Source organism: Camellia sinensis, chromosome 1 (assembly GCF_055761805.1).
Source record: "Camellia sinensis isolate YWXY chromosome 1, ASM5576180v1, whole genome shotgun sequence".
NCBI classification, from domain to species: Eukaryota; Viridiplantae; Streptophyta; class Magnoliopsida; order Ericales; family Theaceae; genus Camellia; species Camellia sinensis.
The window spans coordinates 98,688,142-98,704,980 of NC_138961.1; the positions used below are offsets into that span (position 1 = coordinate 98,688,142).

The 16,839-nt window shown below is 33.1% G+C and overlaps 1 protein-coding gene and 1 long non-coding RNA gene across 3 annotated transcripts; one reads left to right on the forward strand and one right to left on the reverse strand.

The window, feature by feature from the left end:
* Window positions 1-539: 539 nt before the first annotated feature.
* On the reverse strand, window positions 540-15,572 carry LOC114260036 (uncharacterized). Of its 2 annotated transcripts, none has more exons than XR_003628503.2 (5): window positions 14,765-15,572; window positions 2,689-2,739; window positions 1,743-1,828; window positions 1,350-1,515; window positions 540-1,107 (listed from the first exon to the last, which is right to left on the reverse strand). It is a non-coding gene; the product is annotated as an uncharacterized LOC114260036 (long non-coding RNA). The 2 variants fall into 2 exon arrangements; XR_014336822.1 differs by having other exon boundaries at window positions 1,350-1,640.
* Window positions 6,847-13,279, forward strand: LOC114309598 (uncharacterized). The gene is made up of 7 exons (XM_082869613.1): window positions 6,847-6,886; window positions 6,969-7,135; window positions 8,805-8,882; window positions 9,287-9,445; window positions 11,168-11,294; window positions 11,966-12,054; window positions 12,906-13,279. Exons 1-7 carry the CDS (start codon window positions 6,847-6,849, stop codon window positions 13,098-13,100), a joined length of 855 nt encoding a protein of 284 aa, XP_082725739.1. The 3' UTR covers window positions 13,101-13,279.
* Window positions 15,573-16,839: the final 1,267 nt, after the last annotated feature.

Genomic DNA, 16,839 nt, shown 5'->3' on the forward strand with positions numbered 1-16,839 from the left:
AGAAAATGAAATCGATAACAAGAAGAATGATAGAAAAATCAAAAGTTACCCGAAAACATTGCAGCATTTACTTTATTTTGTACACTTTGATTTTCAAATAAGAATATAATTATTTTTAAAAAAATGAAATTTACCGTATCAGAACTCAAAAATCCATCTTCCAGAGACCCTCTGTAGAAGAAAAATCAATTTCTTTGATTGAATCTGAAGATATGGTTCGAAACTGTGGATTAGCTCCAAACACACAACAAAACACTACAAAAATTTTGACTTTGCCGTCGCAAATACTCATTATACCGTTTCAAAAAACATTTAGCGACGCCAAATGACTTTTAGCGACGGCAAATGGGGAATCACAATAAAGGGCGTTGCAAAAAATCTTTAGCGACGGCATGCCGTCGCCTTTTTTTTGCGACGGCATATGTTACTATTTGCGACAGCATTTTACTGTCGCCAATAATGTATAAAAATAGAGACCTTTTTGCAACAACACTGTTTTACACGCGCCAAAAGTATTATTTGAGATGGCACAAAACTACAAAATTATTCAACAAGAACGAAAGCAAATGAGTAAGAAGACTAAACGTGAGCTGGCCACATTATTTCATTCTCATGTACACTTTTTAAAAGCAAAGGAAATTTATGCTTTCAAAAAAGATGATATAAAAAAAAGGAATAAATCACACCCCAATGAAACAACATTCATAGTCATCAGTCATTACTCCACGTAAGTTAATCCCAACAATTTATAGCTAGTTTAAAAATCTAGTTTAGCCATATGTAGAGGAATATCTTTTCATAAAATTGACACCATCAGGAGACAATAAATTATATGCTAGCAAGAGAAAACACACAATCATATATGTAAAAAATACAAACAAATAAAAATTGAAGGCACGTAAAGTTCTCAGTTTAAATTCAGAGAATTGAAGGAAACTTGAGATAAAAATGAAGTAGTCTACTTATATTCCAAATTTCATCAAAGAGAGAGGAAGAGACTTGAATTGAGTGCATGCCTTGCTACTAATTTTTCTCCTAAAACACATTTGTTGAAGTGACTACTTGCTTCTCAGTAAAAGGCAAATGGCCAAGTCTATGCTCCATAACCTGAAGGTCAAAAACAATAAAAGCAGCGATGATTGGTAAGATTTAACATTTTTATTCAATTAACCTTTTGATGTGTGCCCAATCCTTGCATCAAAACTAAACTTATAAAGAGCAATAATTGCAATTTTATAGAATATACTAGTAAAAGAATCTACCATAACAAACCTGAGACAACCTATATCTAAGAGAATTGGAGAACTAATAACCATTTCAAGAGAAGTACATGACCCACATAATTATACCTGAGTTTTGCTTTGTCGCTGTCAACAATTTCCCTGTTTTTCTTCTTTTGTAGAATACCAAATGACACTAGCAATGACAAAGTATGAAACCTTTCTACATATTAGGCATGCACTCAATGTAGAGCTGACATCCATTCCAGAGGTTGGGGAACTACTATGCCAATTCCTGATACAAGATATACAGAATGAATGAGACCAAAAATTGGCGAGAAATTGTGGACGAAGATGCAGTGGAGGACTGTGATCAAAAAATTTTAACATGTTCAGAGGATATGATGTTGGGAACAAAAGCTGCAGAGAATTAAAGCCATATCAATGAGTATTACAGAACACCAAAGTGATTGCAAAAATAGTTTAAAATACAAATTGTTTCAATTAACAGGACACACTGACCTTTATAGGAGCATCAAATGATTTTGCAACACTAACCATCACAGGGGTAAAGAAAACCCAGAAATGTCATATATAAAAAGTCCAGCCTGCAGTGTGTTTTTTTTTTAGCAGAAAAAGAATCAGACAAATGATAAAATAAAACCACTGAGTGCATAAATTATCATCAACAAAAGGGGAACTGTGAAAAAATCAAATTAGCACCAAACCACCCTACGAAATCTAAATATATTTACTGCACAACCAAGGTTGGCACACTTGTTAGTAAGATCCAGTCCCTGAACTTATATAATAATATAATCCTTTTGAAACTGTCCTACATAAATTAACATAACTAGTAGGATAGTATTTGTTTGCAATTGTCCCCCGTCTGTTCTATACTATAAATAGCAAGCATTATAATATGATAAAAATATTTCAGATACTATTCACAACTGATTGAAAAAATAATAGAATATATAAAACTACAACAAGAGGCTAAAAAATTAATTTCAAAGCAAAAAATAAATAAACCCTCTGATGCGGGACAAATTTGTGCTCAATTAGAGTCTTCACAAGGCCAAATCTTTCAAGGCTTATCTAGAAAAAAAAAAAAAAGAATATGGCAATAACAAGTGTAATTAATTTTAGTGTTCGGCTATTTTAGTATTTTTAATATTAAGCCATTTAGCACCTAGGCTAGTGCATCTCTAGGGATGGGTTATGTTACCCCTTGTTCATTGCTGCAATTAGCATTGGTTATGTTATGTCTTGGAGCAATTACTTGACTAATTGGCCATAGGTAAATCATTAGTAGCCGTAGATAGGACAAAATGATCAAAACCACATGAGAGGTCATTGGATATTTTTAAACGTGAGAGGGTGAAGTGCTCCAGGCCATACCACAAGGGGTAAAACGATTTTTTCCAAAAATAAAATAAATGAACTAATCTGTAGATCTATTTCTTACCAAAAGGATGGCACCAGTTTTAAATGACCCAAGTGAAAGCATTTCAATTCCCTGCACATTTAAAAAGTAAAAATGAAGCAAACCAATAAACTCTCAATGAACACTACAAGAAAAAGCATTTTTACCGACCACTTTTAGCTACCAAAACTAATTTAGTCGCCAAAAGTCACGGAATTGGCTACCAAAAATAATATTAGTTGGCAAAAGTCAACTTTTTAGCTACTAATTTTTTTTAGTAGGGGAATGTTGATTATTGGCTACTAAAAAAAATTTAGTAACTAAAGATATTACAATTGGTGACTAAAACAATTTTTAGTAGCTAAACATATGACAATTGGCGACTAAATAAAAATGTAGTAGCCGTAAAGGTACCTTTAGCTACTAAATTGTTTGGTAGCCGAATGAAAATTAAAAAATTAATTTTTAATCTTTCCCGACCAAACTTTTGGTCGCCAAATGTCAAGTTTCGGCGACAAAATTTCTTTTAGTCGCTGTATACCTACTTTTGGCTACTAAATAGTTTGGTAGCCGAATGAAAATAAAAAAATTATAAAATACCTTTGGCGACCAAAATTTTGGTCGCCAAAAACGGGGGATTCACCGACTAAATTACTTTTTAGTCGCCAAAGGCCTACTTTTGGCTACTAAATATTTTGGTAGCCGAATGAAAATAAAAAAATTATAAAATACCTTTGGCGACCAAAATTTTGGTCGCCAAAAACAGGGGATTCACCGACTAAATTACTTTTTAGTCGCCAAAGGCCTACTTTTGGCTACTAAATATTTTGGTAGCCGAATGAAAATAAAAAAATTATAAAATACCTTTGGCGACCAAAATTTTGGTCGCCAAAAACAGGTGATTCACCGACTAAATTACTTTTTAGTCGCCAAAGGCCTACTTTTAACTACTAAATATTTTGGTAGCCGATTGTTTAATAATGGTAAAGTGTTCCTTTAGGTAATGGTAATTTCTGTAGGGTTGTAATGAAAAATTAATATTATTAAAATGTAATGAATATTTTTAAAATGTAATAATTTATCATTTAAATAAAATTTTCAATTTTTCAATATCATTATCAAAACGAGAGCTAAGTGTGTAAAATGTAAGACTTATTGATATTATTTCAGATTTTAAAATTTTTCTTAATTTTTTAATAATTAATTTTTTCAACTTTTTTAAATATTTTAAGCAAATTTTAGTCGTTGTAGACCTACTTTTGGCTACTAAATTGTTTGGTAGCCGAATGAAAATAAAAAAATTAACAAAATAGTATTTTATTTTATTAACAACAATACCATTAGTCTCCACTTGAAAATTTGACTAAACAAAATAGTTGTTTTATTTTATTTTTATTTTTATTTTTATGAAGAGGTTGTACACCCACCATCCAAAAATATTAATATCTTATTTTATTTTTTATTATCTCAAAATATTAATTTTTAAAAAAAATTGATTATTAAAATAATATGAATTTCTTATTTTGTCTTTTTTTTTAAATCCATTAATAATACAAAAAGTACAATTATGACAATTGATATTTCTAAAAAAATATACTATCAAAAGGTAATTTTGATAAATTAATATTTTTAAAATGTAATAATTGTATTATAAAAAGAAATTAAATTCTAAAATGGGCAACTTGTTATTGACTGTTTGTCGATAGTTTTACATTGCAAAAATTTAAAGGCAGAGTTACAGGTTAGTCTGATGAATTTAATTTTTAATAATAAATTTATTACTTTTAAAAAGTACAATTAAACTATTTATACTTTTTACATCATCATATTTCAATAAATTTTTTAACTATTTAATAATTAATTTTTTCAACTTTTTAAAATTATTTTTACGTTATACACGGTTAACAATAATCAAACACTATTGTTAATTTAAATTTGGAGGGAGACATTTCTAATTTAAATTTGAGGGATTTATAAAAGTAATTGGCGACTAAAAAAACACGGGTTGAGCTGGCTCAAAAAAAATTTTAAAAAAAAATTTCCTTCTTTTTTTTTTAATTTTCTTTCTTATTTTATATATATATATAGTAGAAGAATATAAGAATATAAATGCAAATATATATATATATATATATATTGTGGCTTTAAGATAGCTTCATATATATATGGTCATAAAATGGTTTAAATAAATGCAACGGTATTTTTCTGTTACAAAAAATAAATAAAAAAATAAAAACGACGTTGTTTTACTCTTTCGAACATTTCTCTTTTTACCAATTTTTTCATTTTTCTATCTCTCTGTCTCTGTCTCTGTCTCTGTCTCTCTTTTCTTTCTCTCTCTCACTCATAACTCTTCTCTGTCTGTCTGTCTCTCTCTTTCTCTATGTGTCTCTGTCTCTCTTGTCTCTCTCTTTCTCACTCATCACTCTTCTTTGTCTGTCTGTCTCTTTCTTTCTCTTTATGTCTCTGTCTCTCTTCTCTTTCTCTCTCTCACTCATCACTCATCACTCTTCTTTGTCTGTCTGTCTGTCTCTGTCTCTCTCTCTCTCTGTGTCTCTCGTCCATCTTTCTTCTCTTTATCTCTCTCATCTCTCATCTCTCTTCTCTCTCTCTCTGTCTGTCTTCTCTTTATCTCTCACGCTCATCTCTCTCTGTCTCTCTCTTGTCTATCTCTTTTCGCTCTCTCTCTCTCTCTTTGTCTATATCTTTTCATTCATTTTTTCATCTTTCTTTCTCTCTTCTCTTTCTCTCTCTCACTCATCACTCTTCTCTTTCTGTCTGTCTGTCTATCTGTCTCTCTCTCTCACTCATCTATCTCTTCTTTCATCTCTTTTCTCTCTCTGTCTCTTTCGCTCATCTCTCTTCTCTTTATCTCTCTCGTTCATCTCTCATCTCTCTCTGTCTCTCTCGTTCATCTCTCTTCTCTCTATCTTTCTTTCTGTCTCTCTCGTTCATCTCTCTTCTCTTTATGTCTCTCTCGTTCATTTCTCTTCTCTCTATCTCTCTTCTCTCTATGTCTCTTTTCTGTCTCTCACTCTCACTCTCTATCTCTTTCTTTCTCTCTCTCTCTCTCTCTCTCTCTCCCACTGTGTTTGCGTTGCTCACTCTCTCACTCTCATCCTCTCTATTTACTGAGCTTCCTCTTGATTTATCGATCCACTACAAGAAAATGCACTTTTAGCGACCACTTTGTCTCTCTCTCGCTCATCACTCTCTCTCTCTCTCCTCTATCTGTCTCTCACTCATTTCTCTCTCTCACCATCCATCTCCACTACCACCTTCACCACTACTACAAACGTCATTCCACCCCCACCACTACTTCCACTATCGCCACTTCACCTCTACAACTACTATTACTACTATCATCACCACCACTCCACTACCACCACTACCACTACTACTACCATTACCTCTCTTTCACCCCTGCCACTCCATTTACACTACCACTACCATAACTTCACCACTAATTTCTTTCGCCATCCCCATCACCACCACCATCATCTCTTATCCACCATCTGCACTACTATTGCCGCTCTCTTTCCTTTACCACAAAAAATTAGTTCATGATTTTTAGTAACCAAAAAAAATAGGCCTCAGAAAAATATTTTTCATTGACTACAGGAAATTAACTTTTATTTTAGTGAAAAATATTTTTCATTAAAATATTACCCCTACTTCTACCAAATAAAAAATAATAATATTTTTTTCATTAAAATAAAAATGAAACAAATAAATTTGCAATCTTAGTAACTAAAAAAAAAAGGAATTTTTTTTAACAAAATTTATTAACTACAAAAAAATATATATTTTAACAAAAAATAAATTTTTTTGATGATATCAACCCCCGTACCAAAAAAAAAAATAAAAAAAATAAACGACATTATTTTATTATTTAAATTTCATTTGTGACTAAAAAAAAAAAATTTTTTTTTATTCCTCTTTTTTTTTCCATTCCCGCTTCCTACCCCCCTCCTCTTTTTCCCATTCCCGCCAAAAAAATCCCTAATCTCAAACCCAAAAATCCCCAATCTCTACTTACCCACCCCCTCTCGCTCTCTCTCTCTATATCGCGATCAACGGCGAGCGGCGTCGGAGCAGCTTCGTCAATTACCCTATCCCTCAATTGCCCTTATTCTTCTACTCACCCCAAACCCACTTCATCACTCAGGTCTCTAAGCTTCTCTTCCACCACTTCTCACAATGTCTTCTCCACAGGTACTACTCAAAAACCCATTTCTCTGTATTTGCCTTTTCTCAGCTCAAATCACAAAACCCTTGTTCTTAAATAGTTTTAAAAAATTGTTTTTTGGTAATGTTTTCAGGTTTGATTTCGATGAGCCCTGTTGTGAGGCCGACTCGTCACTCGATTATTTGCGAGGCTGCTCCGAATAAGAAGGCCGATTCGACTGCGAAGAGAGTTCGTCAAGCAGAGAAGAGGCGTGTCTACAACAAAGCTCGGAAATCCGAGGTCAACACTCGGATGAAGAAGGTATTTTATTTGTGGGTTTGCTTGTTTCTTAATTGTAGAGTAAAGTGGCATTTGATTATGTTGAGTTTTACAGGGTTATTTCAGTTTTAGATTGAGGTATTGCTCTACCATAGCTTGAATTTTGAAGCATTGCAAACTTGGTTTTGAGGACTCAAATTTGTGGTGCCTTCTGCCCTGCCCTCTCTACCACTGCATATCATGCTCGAGGCTAGGTATTTGCCCCTGATTTGTGTGCAGTCTAGATCTGGAAAATACTAGATGTAGAGTTTTTCCTTATATTATGAAGAAACTTGATCTCTGTGCCTTGCTACCTGTTCCATGTTAGAATCTTCTATTTTGTTTTATTTTATACTTTTTCCTTGTACTTTTGGTGAACTCAATGATAATTAACTACAAACTTCTGCCTGTAACATTTTAATATTCTTCAACTTTAGTTTGAGTTGCATGGGACCTTAATAAACTATATAATGTCAAAATCGAAAGGATTCATAAATGTATGCTGATCCCAACCTACGGTTTAGTCTGCAGTTGTCTATTTGCTACTTAAATTTGCTGTTGACTGGGTGGACGGACAAATTATCTACCTAGAGGCTCAAGAAACTGCTGTTGTTGTTAACTTTTGTATGCGTTTGCTTCAGCTTTACTCTTCTCACAAGAAACTGCTGTGAATGATTCATTCAAGTGATGATTATGCCTAATTTTGTGAGTTTGTTCTTCTTTTGAATTTGGGAAAATTACTACATGAATCGATTTGGATTTGAAATTTTATTTCTTTATTTCTCAAGTATATTCGTTATAGAATATGATTAGTCAACATTCAATTCGTGATTAATAGGTATAAACTTCACTAAAATTGTAAACAGTTTTGGGAGTTTGAGTGCTTTGGCTCTGAAATGGAGGTCCTTGGAGTGCTTTAACTTGAACTACCTGACATATTATTTCTTTCCTTTCCATTGCACCTGTGTTACATAGACCATTATCCCTTGGTGGACAGGTATATATATATATATCTACTGTGTTGCTCTTATATAATAACCTTGGTGGACAGGGTGTTTGATGAAATGCCTCAAAGAAGAATTCATCTTAATTGCAAATCAACTTTACATAGTGTTAGTATGATTTCACATCAAACCTTCCAGACTAGAGTCAGTCCATTAGATCATGTCAAATATTTGGGACACTAAACAAGCTTAGTTATAGATTAATTGAGAGAGAGAGAGAGAGAGAGCATGGCTTCAAACTTGGTCTTTTGTTTTAATTAATGTTTTTAGAGTCTGCTTTTAGGTTTCCATATATTCTTGGATTTTTTGCATTTATGATTGTCATTATGTTGCTATGCCTCCATGGTTATTTGCATTATTTTGAAATGTATTTACTTCGCTGAATTGTTATGCTCATGGGTCATGGCATTGGTATAGTTATTTTGAATTGCTTTGTATAATCTCTTTCATGGTTAGTCAATTATTGTTATTATTATTATTTGTAGTTCATTTGCATCTGTTCAGGTTTTCCTTAATTTCTTTTCCCCTGTCTTTCATTTGCATTTGTGATTAATGACCTTAATAAATAAAGGTTACAATTTAATTGCATCTGTTATCAACAGTGTTTGGATGAGGACAACTGAATGTCTCAGTATATTAATGTTGCAACTTGTTTATTTTGTTTTTAGGAGTATGAATTAGATGGAATTGATTGGACAAAAGTAGATTTTGAAGACAACCAAGAGTGTTTGGATCTCTTTGAGAAGGTAGTTCTGTTTTTAACACAAACACACACACGCACACACACTCAAATGTTCATTGTCGAGTTTTCTAGAGTTCCTTGTGCTGATCTATGTGAGCATTGGACTATATTTCATATACATATGATGCCATACCACATAGGTCGTCCTAGGTCTCTGACTATTTTTGTTAGCCTTTCATGCATAATTCAAACCATGTTCTTATTGTAATATTGTTTCTTATAAACTGAAGTTGTAAAGAAAATAAAAGATTGAATATATTGCTTCCTAAGCATAATTATACACCAAGTTCTCATCTTTTTGATCATACCATGTTATATGAAACCTAATTATAGGTTTTCATATTTATATTCACTCCTTCATGTGTGGTAGATTGTGTGTTAATGGCTTCACTGCTATGCATTTTGCAGAAACCTATAGGGCTAATATCTTTGTTGGATGAAGATTCAAATTTCCCCAAGGCCACTGATTTGACCTTTGCTAATAAGCTTAAGCAACACTTGAGTGGTAATCCTTGCTTTAAAGGAGAAAGAGGTGGAGCTTTTGGTATTTGCCATTATGCTGGAGAGGTATGTTGTTAGATGGTGTAGCTAGCATTAACTAGAAATTTACAGCTCAAATTGGTGAATCTTTTGACTACACTGCGATGTGTACTGTTTTCAAAATAATAAAGACGAAATAACTAACAAATATAGGACAATTGAAGATGTTATGTTAAGACATTTTATGGGAAGAACTTGGTGTAAGATGTTATGGGAAGAAATTTTAACACTAGTCTCAAATTTCAGTAGCGTAATAATTGAGCCACATCTACTATGTAATCACCACTTAAGGCAAAACAAAAGCAATACTAATGTACTAAAAAATGAAGAGAAGGTTGGAGGAGATGAACAAGTTCACATCTTCATTTCATTATTATGTTTGGTATGCAATTAGGTGCTAAGCTTTCCTCTGTTCTTTCTTTACACTACCATTGAGAATATTCTCATTTTTCTTTCAATTCCTAGATGATGAAGAACAAGAAACCAGCTAAGCTCCCAATGAGGCTACTAGGCACTGTTTTTTTCTTTTTCTTTTTTCTCTATGCAAAAACCTATGTTAGTTAAACCTATGTTATGTAATAACTGTATTAATTTGTTTTCTATCCAAACTCGGATCGGATAGATGTTAGTTGTTGCTGTAAAGTGAGAAAATTAGAAAGATTAATAACAAAGGATGAAATGATTGATAACCATAGAGATGTGGACAGTAAAGTAGGTTTATTTTCTGTAAGGTTGTCATAGGTGTTTTCTATTATTTAGATGGTTTTATATATATTCTATCAACATAACTGTTGAATTAATCATTGAGAAATGAGTTATAATTGATAATGTAAATAGAGTCTTAATGCTCAAATGACTAACGACATTCATGGCAAGGTAATAATTCAGTAAATAGAGTCTTAATGCTCATAGACAAAGTCTTACCATAATGTAAATAGAGTCCAGAAGATACATGGCAAGGTAATTGATAATGTAAATAGAGTCTTAATGGCAAGGTAACGACATTCATGGCAAGGTAATTGATAATGTAAATAGAGTCTTAATGCTCATAGACAAAGTCTGACCATAATCTCTTTTTTGGCGTTATTTGTTCAGCTTGCATAATTCAGTTTTATAAAAGGGGTTAGTGGAATTGTTTGATTATCACTAGGAATTTTGAATCTTTTTTTATGCTTCTTTTCTTTTCTTTTCTTTTCAGTTTGAATAAAGAATTCCTATCTTATCCTGTTTTTGAAACTCATGTTGTTAGGGTGGGGCTTGGTAATGCCCTGTTTTCTGTCTATCCATGTTTTTGTTCTTTTGTTTTTGTTTTTGCATAAAACAAAATAAAAAACAATATTTGGTACATCATGCATATGTTTTTAAAAATATAAAATGAGATTAAGAAAAAATGTTTAGTGAGTGGAGGGAGGAGGTACGCAGGGGATAGGGAATGAAAATTTTTTTTGAAAATAATATTTTTTCTTCAGACTTTGAAATTGAAAATTGTTGTCTTTTTTTTGGAAACTAAAACAGTTCTCAGATGTGTTTTTTCATTTATAGTTTTAAAAATTCTTAAAAAAAAAACTGGGCCCTAGAAGATTTGAGTCCTAATATTGTTCCAGACTTATTTTAGATCTTGTGATGGATGTAAACCTCCTTCCGAACAAATTGTCCTACAATTGGCATTTGATTAAGTGCAACTTTGGATCTTGTGACCATTCTGGTTGAATAAGTTGGTATGATTCCTTTTATTTATTTTTTTGTTAGTGCACATCATCCAATAGTGATTTCCCTATAAGCCATGCTAGTCAACTTTCAAATCCGTTCCTTAGTTTGCCGCTTGAATTTGGAAAATGTGAATCATGTGGTGCTGCGGAACCCGGGACATGCGAAGGTATTTTTCATGTTTTAATCCTTTTTATTTTCTGATTACACTGAGAAGTTTGAATGGTCATGACCGCTGGACACATTGAAGTATTGCTAAAGTTTTGTTCATTTTTTTACCTTTCAGGTCACTTTGGGTATATAGAATTACCAATTCCAGTATATCATCCTTCCCATGTGAGCGAACTAAAGCGGTTGTTGAGCCTGGTTTGCTTTAAGTGCTTGAAGTTGAGAAGTGGGAAGGTAATGGATATGTTTATAGAAGGCTCCACGTAAAATCTATTTGTCATAAGTAATTAAATCCTTTTGCTTTCTTGATTGAGAGGGTAGCAGATTATTGTGCTGTGTTATGGAAAGTATAAGTTTCTGCCACTGCATCCTCAGAAGTCATGCTCTGCCACTAATATTAACTTCAATACTGTTTACTCCTCTTAGGACTGCCAACATTGCTTTATACTTGTCTTTATAAGTTTCTATTACTTTTTTGGGGTTTATTAGTTTGCATGCTTCTATTACACTTCGTGCCATAGCCACTGGAGCTTGTTGCACAGAATCCTGCTTTCTTTGTGTCTTTTCATTGCTCCTTGATATTTGATTTCCTCTATTATGTGGTGAAACATAATGTCACTAAGATATATGCCTATGCTAGTTGCTCATACTATTGTTTTGTGCTTGGACCAGTTTATGCAGATGGAAGTATTTGTCTGGATATTCTACAAAATCAGTGGAGTGCAATATATGATATAGCTGCTATACTGACATCTATCCAGGTATGATGGAGTGTATATATGGTTCAAAAATATCTATTGCTAGGAATGGTCAGATGATATTGCTCGTAGTAAAAAATCACCCTTTGATTTTGATTTAAAGATACTAGTTTCGAATGATTAGTGAAATGGTAAACTGAAGCTGTTGTAGTTAATTTGCTTGAAATAGAGTTATTCAAAAGAACTTTTTCTGTCAATTTTTTGGTGGAGTATGACAGACTCGTGTTTGTTGATTTTGAGAAAAAAGGGCGTCAAGCCTGCAACCAATTTAGAGTATGCTAGCACAAAACATATCTCCTTTGGCTCTTGTGCTATTTATTTTTTTCTTTATGGTTTCCACTTTCCTCTATGTAGGTAATATAAAATATGAGAAATCTAGAATGAAATACAAAAATATTTGAGAGCAGCAAAATAAAGTTGATTGGTTTGTGCATACCTATCTATCCACTTTATTTAACAGAACTTTTACTTTTCTTTTTTAAACAAATTTTCATAAGGTAGCAGAATTGAACCCATGTTGGCCACTCCATGCATACTATCCCTTGGATTTAGTGTGGCAAAATAGCGGCCAACCTTTCATTAATTGTTAACAGGCTCATAGATATAACATAACAACTTGGGCACGTGTTTATGCGTGGTGTGTATTAAATTCATACTGTGCAATCATTTTACTAATAAATAAATGAGCAAAACTGGCAAATGCATGTAATAAACTCAGCAGTTTGTCAATTGTTCAAGCATGACTCTACCATACCAAATAGATATAACTTCTAGGAATGTTTTGATTCCACAAAGCTACTGGTCACTAGTTCAGGTATGATGTTTTTTGATTTTTCCCATTTTTCTCATTGCAGTCATTGCTCTGTGATCCAAACCCAAACCCAAGCCCAAATGCAGGTTTCCCCTTTTTCTCATTTCAGTCAATGCTCTGTGATCCAAATGCAAACTCACCTGCAAATTCAGAAGCATCATTGTTGTTTAGTGAGAACAAGCGTGAATACAACCGGAGGGTGCGTGAAATTGTTGAGCAGAGCTGGACAGAAGACTAAATCTCTCTTGCTTTGGGTGCTACAGGACGTAATTAAGCTGCTTCAAATCACTAATCTTCCTCGTTGTAGGTGGCTGGTCTGATTTTCTCTGGTGTTTGTGTATCATTGCTGTATTAATTACAAATGTAATAGAAAGTATTATGTTTACAGGTTGTAATTTAAATTATTGACGTTGGTTAGTCATGTATTATGTATGGATTTAAATCATGGTTATTCATGTATTATGTTGAATGCTTTAATGGTTGATAATATATTTTAGTGTTGATGGATTATATTGTTTATATAGGGTACATGTAATATAAATGAATACAGGTTGTTTACAATTTTTTTTTTTTTAAAAAAAAAACAGAAAATTATTTGGCCACCAAATGTTTTGGTAGCCAAATAGGTAATCAAAAGTTTTGGCTACTAATAATTTAGTAGCAAAAACATAACCCAAAATGTTTTTGCCACCAAATAATTAGTAGCTAAAAAATTTGAGAATGAGAGAAATAAACTATTGGCTACTAAATTTTTTAGTCACGGAAAAAAGGGTATCATTTGGCGACTAAAACTTTTGGTGGCAAAAAGTAAAGAAATGAATCTTAATAGGTTTTTGGCTACGAACAGTTTTAGTCGGCAAAAGTCACCACGCCTAAGGTAGAACTTTTAGTGACTAAATGGTTAGTAGCCAAAAGTTGAATAAAATGAAAAATAATATTTTTGGCGACTAAATTCTTTAGTCCCTAAATGTAGTAATGTTGTGACTAAAACTTATTCTCGACAAAAAGTTTTAGTCGCTGAAAATTTAATTTATTTTATTTGAACACTTTTGGCGACTAAATATTTAGTCGCCAAAATATACCCTTTCCCGACTACTCAGAGTTTGGTAGCCGAATGTTCACTTTTGGCGACTAATATTTTAGTCGCCAAAAGATAACCTTTGCCGACTAACCAGAGTTTAGTAGCCAAAACGTTCACTTTCAGCGACCAAAAATAGTTTAGTCGCCAATACTATCGCCGACAGGGTATAGGCGACTAGTTTGGCGACAAAATATTTTAGTCACTAATTGTTTCGGCGACCAAAAATGGGGCTTTTGGCGACCAATATTTTGGTCGCCAAAAGTGGCATTTCCTGTAGTGGAAATAGCATCCACAAATCAGAAAAAGAGACGGAAAAAGAAAAAGAAAATTAAAAATTCTGACCAAGACATCATCAAAAATGAAAATAAGTAGCTTGTAGATTGCAAGGAATTATAATAATATTCATCATATCTTTAATTTTCTATAGATGCACTAGTGTAAAATTCCCACGCCCTTATTCAAACATTTGCCATGAAATAAAAACTGAAAAAGATCACTCCCAGTGGTAAGACAGTTTTTTCAGTCACTTATTAAATGTGAAATAATCATTGCACATTTCTCATTGCAAGTGGTCACAACTCATACAATATGTTGATTTTTTATTATTATTATTATTATTATTATTATTATTATTATTATTATTATTATTATTATTATTATTATTCATCTCTTTTTTTTTTCTTTTTTTCTTTTTAATAAATTCAATTTTGATTGTTTTTGTTTAATAAGTTGTGACTTTACTGGTAAAAAAACACAAAAACATTACAGCACCAGATCAAGGTGGAGTTTCACAAAACTTCTGAAAAATGAGGCTAACTAACCTGAATGCAAAATGCAAGGCCCAATATATTGTTAGCCAGCCAATGCTTCTGTGAAGCATACCATGCACAGAAAAAGGTTCCAGTCCCTGAACTTATATAATAACATAATCCTTTTGATACTGTCCTACATAAATTAACATAACTAGTTAGAATGCCTCTTTATTCGTGGTTAAGACACTAACAGATTTTATACTTTCTATTTTTAGAGGCATATTAGCAAACAGGTGGTGTGCATAATTTACACATAAATTACATTAAAAAAAAAGAACTTGGAAATGAACAAATTGAATCAAAATCAAAATCACATAGGAGATAGACGACTTTGACCAACCCTAGCCTTAAAAAAATCACTTGTTAGGATTTTGAAAATTAGAAGGTGAGGGAAAGGGGCAGAGTGAGAGCAACAAACAAGTGAGAGAGAGAGAGAGAGAACTTAACAGATAGTCGTAGTCGTCTGTGGTAGTCGCACTCGCAGTGGCGGGCTTTGTCTTTGTGTTTAGAGTCTTTGTCCTCGGCGGGCTTGAAGGATGAGGGCTTGAATGCAGGGGGCTTCGGAGGGAGGTTTCCTAATTTTCTCTGAATATCATCCCATTGAGTCGAAGCTCCTTCCACGTCCTTGTACACGAAGTGATGGTTCGCCATTTTTGAGAATCTCCGATCAACTCTCTCTCTCTCTCTCCCTCCCTATAATATCGTATTTTGGGGATTTTTTTGTTAGGGATTGGGGATTTGATGAGATCGTGAGAAACAAAGGGGGGAAAGAAAGGAGGGAATTAGAAAGAGCGGGAAAACGAAAATAAAAAGAAGAAAAAAAAAAGGAGGGTTAGGATAGGCGGTAGTTTTATTTATTTTTTGTTAAAATAATTTTATTTTTTATTTTTGTAGTTAATGAATTTTTTTTTTTTTTCAATTTTTTTTAGTTACTAAGGTTGAAAATTTATTTGTTTTATTTTTATTTTAATGAATTTTTTTTTATTTGGTAGAAGTGGGGGTAATATTTTTATGAAAAATATTTTCAATTAAAATAAAGTTAATGAAATTTAGAGAGATAGAGACATGTAGAGAGATAGACATACAGATTAACTTTATTTTAATGAATTTTTTTTTTATTTGGTAGAAGTAGGGGTAATATTTTAATGAAAAATATTTTTCATTAAAATAAAGTTATTTTTTTATGGTCAATGGAAAATATTTTTTTGTGGCCCATTTTTTTTTTTTTTGTTACTAAAAATCAAGAGCTAATTTTTTGTGGTAGAGGAGAGGGAGTGGTAGTAGTGGTGAAGGTGGTAGATAAGAGGTGATGGTGGTGGTGATGGCGAAGGAGATTAGTGATGAAGTTGTGGTAGTGATAGAGGAGATGGAGTGGCGGTGGTGGAGGAGAGGTAATAGTAGTAGTCATAATGGTAGCAGTGGTGGTGGTGGTGGTGGTAGTGGTAATGGAGTGGTAGCGATAGTGGTAGTAATGGTAGTCGTAGAGGTGGAGTAGCAACATTGGTAATAATAGTGCCAGTGGAATGACATTTGCAGTGGTAATGAATGTGGTAGAGGAGATGGGTGGTGAGAGAGAGATGAGTGACAGACAGATAGAGAAGAGAGATAGAGACAGAGAGAGATAGAGAGAAGAGAGATGAACGAGAGAGACAGAGAGAGATAGAGAGAAGATAGATGAGCGAGAGAGACAGAGAGAGAAGATAGATGAGAAAGATAGAGAGAAGAAAGATGAGCGAGAGAAGAGAAATGAGCGAGAGAGATAGTGAGAAGATAGATGAGCGAGAGAGACAGAAAGAGAAGATAGATGAGAGAGATAGAGAGAAGATAGATGAGCACGAGAGATAGAGAGAAGAGGGATGAGCGAAAGAGACAGAGCGAGAAAAGATATGAGAGAATAGATAGATGAGTAAGAGACACACTGAGAGAGAGGTAGATAAACAGACAGACAGACAGACAGAGAAGAGTGATTAGTGAGAGAGAGAAAGAGAAAAGAGAGAGGAAGATGAAAAATGGGTAAAAAGAGACAGACAAAGAGAGAGAGAAATAGCGAAAAGAGATAAACGAAAGAGATGAGCGAGAGAGCG